The following is a 10,289-nucleotide window of genomic DNA, read 5'->3' as shown; positions in this document are numbered from 1 at the left end:
TTTCAACATTTTGCCAGCACAGTTACGATTTGATATGAATTTGCTTGTTTATGAGATCCATCAATTTAATGCATTTAACACTGTTAAATTTTTATTTTTAAATAAATAATGATATAAACACATAAATAGAATTCTATTAAAATTTCATGTTTAACTGTCTTGTATTTTATTGATATCAAAATTTGCCTAATAAGGTGTGATATTAATTTTAAAATGTGATATTTATTTAACAAAAAATAAAAGAAAAAAATAGTAATATTAACTTATATTATTTAGAGAAAGTACTATTTTGTTCAAATGCTTACTATTAAGAGGAAAAAAAATTTTAATTGAAAAAATCTCATACTTTTCATCCATCTGCTAAATATCTCAATATCATTTGATTAAAAGAGCACGATCAATCCTTAGTAATTTCAATTATAAATGAATGTTAGTTTTTTTGCTTAAGAACTGCCATAATGAAATGTATAACAATATACACATACGCGCGCACGCACGCGCACGCACACACAAAAATATTTTTTGAATAAATCATTTTTTTAATAAAGGTAATTGCTCTCGTCTATATAAAGTTATAATTTTGGAAAAACTAATGTGAAAAAGAAAACGAAGAGAAGAAAAAAAAAACAAAAAATAATTGAGAATGAATGAACAGTGCTCGTTGAAATGAATTAGTCGGTAATTCATTATTATTTATGAAATTGAATTTACAAGGTATATGATGGTTTTTATTTTTCTCTTTAGTATCGACAATAATGATTCTCGGGGAGCTTGGGTTCATTCCCAGTCAAAAAATTGGCTTCTACTGCAACGATCCAAAAATTTCCTACAAATTTACAGGAGACACGGTGTCGTCGGTTATGCTAATAGTCATTACCGTAACTCTGCCCGCACTGGTGGTAAGCCCGATTAATAATTCATTCCAAATATTTATAATTTTAAATTAACATTTTTTTTTTTTTTTTTTTTTTTTTTTTTTTTTTGTTAGAAATGTAATTAAATTCAGAGCTTGAATTATTTGCCAATTCATTTCATCGTCCAATCATCGTATTATCAATTATTTAAAGCTGTTGACTAAACATGCTGGAATATTTTTTTACTTTCTGATTAATAATTTGGTTATAAAAAAGCATTAACCACTTTTTTTTACACTTAAATGAAATATATTTTTAGTAGAATTTTAATGCAACATAATAATTCAAATGTTCATCTTTTTTTTCTTCTCTTGTGCCCTCGACGTTATCATTCAAATAAATAATCCTAAAATTTCAAGGACTCTTTTGTCTTGTTTTGTTATGTTTTTGTTTTTTTTTTTTCATTCTTTTAGTTCGACTATCTGTGCATTAACGCATTCGTCATTACAAATTATCATCTTATATTTGTCGAGATTAATATACTATTGAAAAGTGAGCGAGTTTTTTGTTTTATAGAAAATTGTATCATGAAAATTTTCTTCGCTATAAAACGAGGTTTTTAAATAAAAAAATGTACATTCGTATTATAAAACTCATTAATTGTTGACAAATGTACGTGCACAATCATAGCATAAAATCTGTGGTATTTTAACATAGTCAATATTCGATAAAGATTAATTTTTGTAATCTGATTACCACTATTTTACTCACGAGATTTATACCGCGAATTTATTGATATGTGTTTGTCTTTCTTTTTGTTTTTTTTTTTGTGTTTTTTTTTTTTTTAATTGTTGTTCTTGATAGGAATTTATAAATATGTGTAAAGAAAAATCAAGTGTTTATAAAAATATCTATTACAAATACCTATATTGTACAATTGGCGCAATTAAGTCGATTGATGAAGTAAAAAGTACGAAATTCACGAGTAACGTAGGATCGTATTTATCATTTTTATTCGACATAAATATGCCCAAGTAATTAAAACTTAAAGTCTTTACTTTAATTAAAATCTATCCTTTATTTCTGCAAATATTATATTTATTATATTCTTATCTTTGGCATAAGAATGTCATTTAACGTATGCTTAAAATAAATTAAAACTTAAAAAAAAAAATTTTTTTTTTTTTTTTTTTTTTTTTTTAATATATAAACATTCGGATTTTGCGAGTATAAAGAAGTTTGTTGGCGAAGCATAGTTTTCGCGACTAGAAAAGCATTGAAGAATATTAAAATACAGTTTATATTCTTACGTATACATAATTCTCAAATAATAAGGCTTTGAATTTAAATGCGTTAGAGGATTTATATTTCTCAAAAAGATTCAGAACTCCCTGAAAGATTCGATAAATCCGTGTGAAAAAGAAAAGAAAAAATTATTTACGAACGCTTATCTCAGTGTATTCCATTAACTATTTTTCATCAAGTTTTTTCTGCAAATAAAAAAAAAAAACAACAACAAATCAGACCATTTTTTATAAAATCAAATTCCAAATTGCTATTTAATTTTTATTTATAATAATGGGATAAAAGGGGAATAATGATTGGAGGTCGAATAAAACAAAATTTTGAATCATTGAATATTTAATAATTAACAATGAGTATCAGTCTTGGTATTGGAAAATTTTCAACATACCTATTAACAATATCTTTTATTTATAATATTAATTGATAATCATAATTAACTATAACCCCTTTAGATAAAGTCAATTTCATCAACGTAAGTTGCAAACAATGATTGACTTGATAGTTAGGGTGAAGCAGTGGTTAACTCAAGCCTTCAAAATTTCTAATTCAATTGAAAAAACAAACCGACTTCTCTCTCTCTCTCTCTCTCTCTCTCTCTACCGCCCTCTGTCTCTTTACAGATGTGGGTTACGGAATTGGCTTACTACAACTCGGACAGTTACAAGAATTTAGAGTGCAAATCAAGCTCGAGGAACCGACAATTTTGGCAATGGTATGGCTACTATACACTTGGATGGTGGTATCTTCTCTTTATCGTCGAGATCCTGAAAGTTGTCGTCGGGGAACCGAGGCCCCACTTTATTGACTCATGCAGGCCCAGAGAAATCACCAACTGCACCAACGAGTCTGTATTGCCTTAATCTAGTCAATTTTTGGGCGACGGTGCGCTACATGTGCCTTACGAATGCTCGGCGAAATTAGAGTGTTTTTTTATCGTACCCGGACCTTTCCTTCTCGGATTTTCCATAAAAATTTAACTTATAAAATGCCACGGCTGTAGGAGTAGAGCTTTAAAATATAATAGTACCAATGATGAAATTTACAATGCGGTTTCTCTTCCCCATTACATGCATTTATTGCCCAATTCTATGAAGTAAACAAAAGAAGGAGAGAAAAAAATACCAAGACTTTCATAATTACACAATGAATAACTTAACGCTATTCATGAAATAATATACTTTAACTTACGAGTGCTGAAAACTAATGCGCATATTAATTTGAAATTGTCGAATACCATTTATTTCTCTTCGTTAGATGTACCACAAATTCACAAGTACATTTTTTCTTCAATTTCATTTAGATATAGAAGGTTATACACATGCACCAATACGGAATTATCCTGGTTTTATGTCAATGACTCCGACAAGTCCTTTCCTTCTGGACACGCTGCAACTTCTATATTCACCGCAACGTTTTTGGTTGTAAGTAGCTTTCATGATTTTTGAAGCTCATTATTAATGCATGAACGAGCCTTTCAATAGAATACATCCGCTATTCCAAAAACAAAAACAAAAAAAAAAAAAAATCCCTCCCTCCATTGCCCAAGTCATTCGGCATTTCGGAACATCGAAAACTTCTCTCCAAGGCATATAATTAAATAAATATGCAAAATCATGGTGACCAATTACTTTAGATCGGAATTTAACGAAAGAGAGAGAGAAAGAGAGAACAAATTAAATATAAAATTTTTTAAAAATTAATAAAATAAAGATTAAATATATTGCAAAATAACGTCTGGCTAGCTTTTAGTCTTTTAATAGCGAATAAGGAAAAAGGGCTTCTCCAAGCGTTTCAAAGCAAACGATATATAGTCGACCTAAACTGCACCAATAATGCATATTAAAAATATGCGTCATTACAAATGACATTAATTATACGTTAATATCTATTTTCAAAATCATTAGCGTCTTAACCAAACGACATTCATACAAATTACAGTACGTGCATTCGACACGCATACTTGTATTTTCGAAATTCGTTTCTTCGCAAAAAATACATCTTTCACAATGTAGCTACGAATAATTTAAATATCCAGTCCGCGTTGACGAGCGAAAATTAAATTCGCAATGCAACAACCTTACGATTCATTATAGAACAATCAAAAAATAAAAAAATAAAACAAAAAAAAAACAAAAAAATGATAGTAAATAAACAAAAAATATATAAAAAAAAAAAAAAAGAAAAAAGAAATAATAGAGAGAAAGAAATACTCGCAACAAAGGTCGCGCTTTTGTATTATTTGTACATGTATGTATGTATATATATATATATATATACATATATCCTACATACCGAATTCCTCGAGTCTGCACGTCATTTGGTCACCAAGGACGGTCACGGCAATTAATTCTCTACCATGGCGTCGCTCGGTCGTGACTATCGGACGCGCATCGACCGAAAAAGAACAAAAACGAGTCGGAGAAAGCGTAGAGTCAGCGCGAGAAAGAGATGAATCGGAGAAAGAAGGAGATTGTCCGAAAGCATTCACCGACCGCAATTCCTCGCCTTCATCTCCGTACAGCAACCAGCAGCCACAATGTCCCACCCACCACCTCCCACACATGTCGTCGAGACACGCACGTACTAAAGTCAGTTGACTCCTTGGGGACTCGCTAGTGGTACATGCAGAAGCGCATCCCGGATCAGCTCGTAATGATACTGATAAAGCCGTGGCTGCAATGCCTGGCGATCCTGTGGGGCATTTCCTGCTCCATGTCGCGGATAACCGACAACCGACATCACTGGTGGGACGTTGCGTGCGGCCTCATCCTAGGTGTCGGCTTCGGCGTATTCGTCGTGTGCGTTCTCTGCAAGCAGTTCAGCCCGATGACGAGCGACGCGGAAGTCGGGCCCACTGCCAAGGGCGCCGTCAATCCCATGAGCTACGCAAACGCCAAAAAGCGTCACCAGAGCGTGAAGAAACTGCTGAATGACGGGAACGGCCTTAACGGTGAAACACCCGAGGGTAGGGAACTCGGGGACGTGCACGGGACCTGGACAGCTTAATTTGGATATTGGAGCCCCGGACGACGCTGTTGTTACTTAATATGGAGAAAAAGGAGCCCGTGAAAGAGAGAGAGAGAGAGAGAGAGAGTATGGAAAAATAACGGAAGGGCGAGTCTTCCATCGTGTGTTTTGGACGGAGTTTCTTAAAAATATTGAACCTTACGCTGTAATAATATTCTGCTTTTATTATCGTTCATTTTTATACTTGTCTGTGAATTTTTTTTTTTGTTTTTTTTTTTTTTGAGCGAAAAAATGCGGCTCCTATGAAAATAGTCGCTATTGCGGCATATTTTCATGTATATAGTAAAAAAGTTGCGCAGCGACGGCGCATTTTCTCGATAGCCTTCCTTCTCCCTTCGGTCTACTCGTACTTTTAGGCAAATGTCTATATGAATAGCTCGTGAAAATTTTTATCCGAAAATGGAAGGAGGAAATTTGTATTTTCTATAGTGTAGCGGCGTATTACGTTCCAAAGACGCCTGCGCTTAGGCAATTTCAATACAAATCTCTGTATATTTTTAAGAAACGTCGGGATTCGTAGCATTGCGAAAGTTCTCTGCATTCGAAATATCTCCATCAATCACTAGTATAAATGTTATATGATAAATAAATTAATTGATATGCACTATTGGCTTAATTAATGATAATTTATTTCACTGATGGTACGGATGCTCGTATTTTAATCAATCAAATTAACCAAATTGGCGATAGTGTATTTATGCATTATTGCACATACAAAAGAATTAAATAATTAAGTAAAAATTACAAAACATCGTGTAATAATATGTGCCTTTGCTTATTAAAAAGAAAAAAAAATTATTAAAAACGATATCGTGCAACAAAATCACAGATTAGTATTTCTTAAATTAAAGTACATTAAATCTATTTTTCATAATCAAACGTTAAAATTGAAAAGATAACAAAATGTATAGAGCGATGATTGTTTGGAAGCTCTATATATAGATTTTATAATTTTATAAAAATATTATTGTTATATACAAATTCTTAACAAAATGAACGAAAGTATTCTTTGACGCTATAATATATTAATTTCATGAAAACATTTACGAAATTCATATTATGAAAAATACAACGAAGCTAAATTAAAGATAACGAATTAAATTTAAGAAAAACATGGAATATTTATATATTTTTTGCATTTGCAATAGTCTTTTGTAATGTGTTTTAAAATATTATTATTATTATTATAAATATTTTTCTGAGTAATAGTGGGCTTTTGGCTTTTGGAACTGACTATAAGAAACTTTTTTGTAAATTATATATATATTGAAATACCCACGTTGATATGTTAGATGCCTAGGATTAATACGACAATTTACATTTATTAAAAAGGTACATTAAATTTAATCTTTCCAAATGCATAATATAAATATTTAGTAGTATTTGAATTTATGTTTTTTATTATTTGTTATTCAAAATCATTTTATGTTATTAAGCATTTACTAATGTATTAAATCTATTATATATATATATATATATATATATATATATATACACAGAAGAATTACAAGTATAAAAATATCCATGTTCTCTAATGTGCGCAATATGATTAAAATCCCGAATGTTGACTACTTACTATTTAACGCTATTTGTTAAAGTAGTATCGGATAATTATGTACACCGAGAAAAATCACATTCTTAAATAACTGATTTTATTGAATAGACAATTTTTTCAAATGTTTCAATGTTTTCATATGGTATTATATTTCCAGGTTGTTTGACGATATCTGGATTATTTGATGCTTGAAAGTACAATATACAATTAATTTTCACATTATAAATAATTGTGGTGCGCCAGTACCATCTTTACGTTTTATACAAATACGTAATATTTCCTATAATCATTAATTTTATGATTAAAGTATGTATAGGGTTATTATAAATTATATTCAACGAAAAAAAATATTTAATTATAATAATCGAGCTTAAATTAAAAGATTTGTTCTAAAATCGCTATAAATAATGTACACTGTGTTACTTTACAAAGAAATTGTTTAATTTATTATTCTTTTAATATTACAGTATTAGTGTTTACATATACGTTGCAACGTTGCAGACATATGATAGGTAGCTAAGGCTTACGAAATTGCTTATTTTTCTCAGTGCAAATGACAACAGAAGATACCTAAGAGTCGAATCGCGGATATTTTAACATAATTTTGTTATATATTCAATGTTCATTTAATTTACCGAAACACTAGATGATGAAAGACGTCGAAACTGAGAGAACCATTGTACGAAATTTTTAATGCCATATAAAACTTGGCTTATTTTATGTAAATACAATTGAGAAAACAGAATATTTTTATATTAAATAATGTAATCGAACTAGTTTTAAGTTTCGTATAATTTATTTATTACTATAGATATTTGAACAATTTTTGAATAGTGATATCTTTTTTAATTTACGGATGTATATTTAATTATGTTATAAAACTTATAAATCTTATATATGTATTAGGCATTATATAAATGTACCCATTAACAAGAATCTTTCACAAGGAAATGGCCGATAGAGAAAAATATTTAATATGAAGTTTTAAAATCCCATATGTGTTTAAAAAATTTTTTAAAAAAGGATTTATTTTTCAAATATTTAAGCGCAAACTGCCATATCACTTATTCATAGAGTATCTGTCATGTGCATTTTTATACACACTTATGTGAATGTTTATATATATATATATATATATATATATATAAACATATGTATATATACATACATCATGCGTACACGCACGCACGCTACATTGAAAAAAAATGGAGCCTACGAGATGTCGACCACTGCTTTTTAAGAGAAAAAAATGTATGTTACATGCCTTTATTTTTCATCCTTATCAATGTACTAAAGTTATATGTACCAACAATTTCTGTCTAGTTTGAAAAAATTTGAAATATAGCAGTAATACTTTTTCTAAAAAAAAAAAAAGAAAAAGAAAAAACAAAGAAAAACAAGCAGCACAACGTTGTTTAGTTCTGATTAAAGAGCAACATACCATATCATCAAAATTCCATTATTTTTATTCTGTACTTCGAATTACATTTATATACATTTATACATGTGTGTGTGTGTGTGTGTGTGTGTGTGTGGTGAGCGCGCGCGTGCGCGCGTATCTGGCTATGTCTGTGCGCCTGAGTGTCAGCCTGTGTGCGTGTGCGTATTTGCCTACGTGTCAGCCTCTCTGTGTGTATGTGCGTGCGTGCGTGCGTGCGTGCGTGCGTGCGTGTGTGTGTGTGTGTGTGTGCTCGCGCGCTTGTCTGTATTGCATGCGTATGATACTTTCACATCTGCGTTCAAGAAATTTTTTAAATTGTGGCCTACTATATTATCAATTAATTACATTGTATAAATTAATCTAAATATAACTATATTACGAAAAGATCGTACGTAGGCAGACTAACATATCAATCAATGTCGTTTTACTGACAAACACAGTTGATTTCGCATTCGAATAGTATTAGAACGAATTGTTATAATATTTTTAGATATTCGAATAATTTCTTGATTAAAACTTAGGATACCAACAAATACGTTCACATTATTATTGTTATTGTTGTTATTATTATTATTATTATTATTATTATTAATTATTAATTATTAATTTTTATTATTACCATTACTATTATTATTATGTAGTTATTTAAGTAATGCATGTATTGGAAATATGTAAAAAAAATGTCATTATTCCTAATTGATCCTTCGATGATACGTGTAAAGGATAAATAGTTTTCCAAAAGATTGTATTTATTTAGTAGTGAAGCTATGGACAACGCATGAGGGTGTGTACGCGTGTATTGTAAAAAGCCTTTATTAATTAAAAGTGCACTTAGTAAAAAAAAGTTATAATTATAATTTTATGGCTTGGTTCCATAACGGGACATATACGTTATTTTTTTAAAACGATATTTATGACCCATGTAAGCATAAAACTTTGGAAATTTTTTATGCTATTCTTTAATGGAATAAACGACTTTTGCACAATTATTTTTTAATCATTAATTCGTCCCCCTCGTACATATACCTTATAAAATATCCTCGGAATATCTCAATTGCCGATCAAATAGTTCCGATAAAAGTTAATATGTTGCCGCTAAATTATCAATTATCGAATACTATCGAAGTTTATTATTTAATTCTACCCATACTTGCGAATTCTTTTTTAATTTTTCATTTTTCTTTATTTCTTCATTTATCAAAATAGTGCCAATTTTGTTAGCTTATATTAATGATAGTGCGTCTTAATTAAAAAGTAACGTACCGCCAAAGCAACCTTAACTCACGAATTCGTCATCAATAATTATACTTTCTTTCTCCCAAAATCTATCATAAAAAATGTAATTTATGAAAATTTGTTCGATAGAAATCCCTATCCATATCTACCCTCTCTAAGATCCCGCATAATTAATTATTTATATTGAAATAAATACTCCGGTGCTAAAACGTGCAGTCATCGCACACTAATGAACTTCGACAATAGCTAGGAGGTCCTTACAATTGCATTGCGTACACACACACGCGCGCGCGCGCACGCACACACGCACACGCACACGAACACGCACACGCGCGCGCACACAAGAACACGTGATAAACAATTATAAATAAGCGAGGAGCGAAGTGGACGTAATGGAGGAAGGACGGGAGATGCGCGATTCGGGCGAGTCTTATTGTAACGAATGCAATGGCACACTTCTTATAAGTGAAATAAATGTCCCCAACGCGATGCATCGATCAACACATTTTATTTCAAGCGGCTCTTATCGCAATACACCGCGCACTATAAAAACGCCGTCACCCGTTCGCCTACAAAAGGGAAATCAAACGAATTCCGATACATCGATCCCACCAACAATCAAGATTCCGCGATGAGTAATAAAAAGCGCATCGATATACATGGGTGGAAAGAGGGAGAGAGAGAGAGAGAGAATGAGAGATTGAGAGAGAGAGAGAGACAGAGAGAGAGAGAGAGAGAGGTGTGAGGAGACGAGCATCGACGATCGCGAGTAAAGTGCAAAGCGCTCCAAGTATACTCGGGGTCAGCGCGCGGGTGCGAGTGAAATCGCGTTATAGCGGGTGGAGCTGGAGGTGAAGGTAGCGGTGGTGGT

At 31.3% G+C, this 10,289-nt stretch overlaps 1 protein-coding gene across 1 annotated transcript; it reads left to right on the top strand.

The window, feature by feature from the left end:
• Window positions 1-747: 747 nt before the first annotated feature.
• On the top strand, window positions 748-5,231 carry LOC105359059 (uncharacterized protein T28D9.3). The gene is made up of 4 exons (XM_011495535.1): window positions 748-903; window positions 2,772-3,003; window positions 3,460-3,580; window positions 4,776-5,231. Exons 1-4 carry the CDS (start codon window positions 756-758, stop codon window positions 5,163-5,165), a joined length of 891 nt encoding a protein of 296 aa, XP_011493837.1. The 5' UTR covers window positions 748-755; the 3' UTR covers window positions 5,166-5,231.
• Window positions 5,232-10,289: the final 5,058 nt, after the last annotated feature.

The sequence above is a fragment of the Ceratosolen solmsi genome, unplaced genomic scaffold, assembly GCF_000503995.2.
Source record: "Ceratosolen solmsi marchali unplaced genomic scaffold, CerSol_1.0 scaffold1, whole genome shotgun sequence".
Lineage (NCBI taxonomy): Eukaryota > Metazoa > Arthropoda > Insecta > Hymenoptera > Agaonidae > Ceratosolen > Ceratosolen solmsi.
The sequence above is the reverse complement of the archived record's forward strand: the minus strand, read 5'-3'. Positions and strand labels throughout refer to the sequence as shown.

Excerpts from the sequence above, each read along its gene's own strand:
- LOC105359059 (XM_011495535.1), top strand. The coding sequence starts at position 756 with ATGATTCTCGGGGAGCTTGGGTTCATTCCCAGTCAAAAAATTGGCTTC. Across the intron at positions 904-2,771 it reads TCTGCCCGCACTGGTGGTAA|CTTTACAGATGTGGGTTACG; the intron begins GCCCGATTAATA and ends CGCCCTCTGTCT. Across the intron at positions 3,581-4,775 it reads TCACCGCAACGTTTTTGGTT|TGGTACATGCAGAAGCGCAT; the intron begins GTAAGTAGCTTT and ends GGGACTCGCTAG.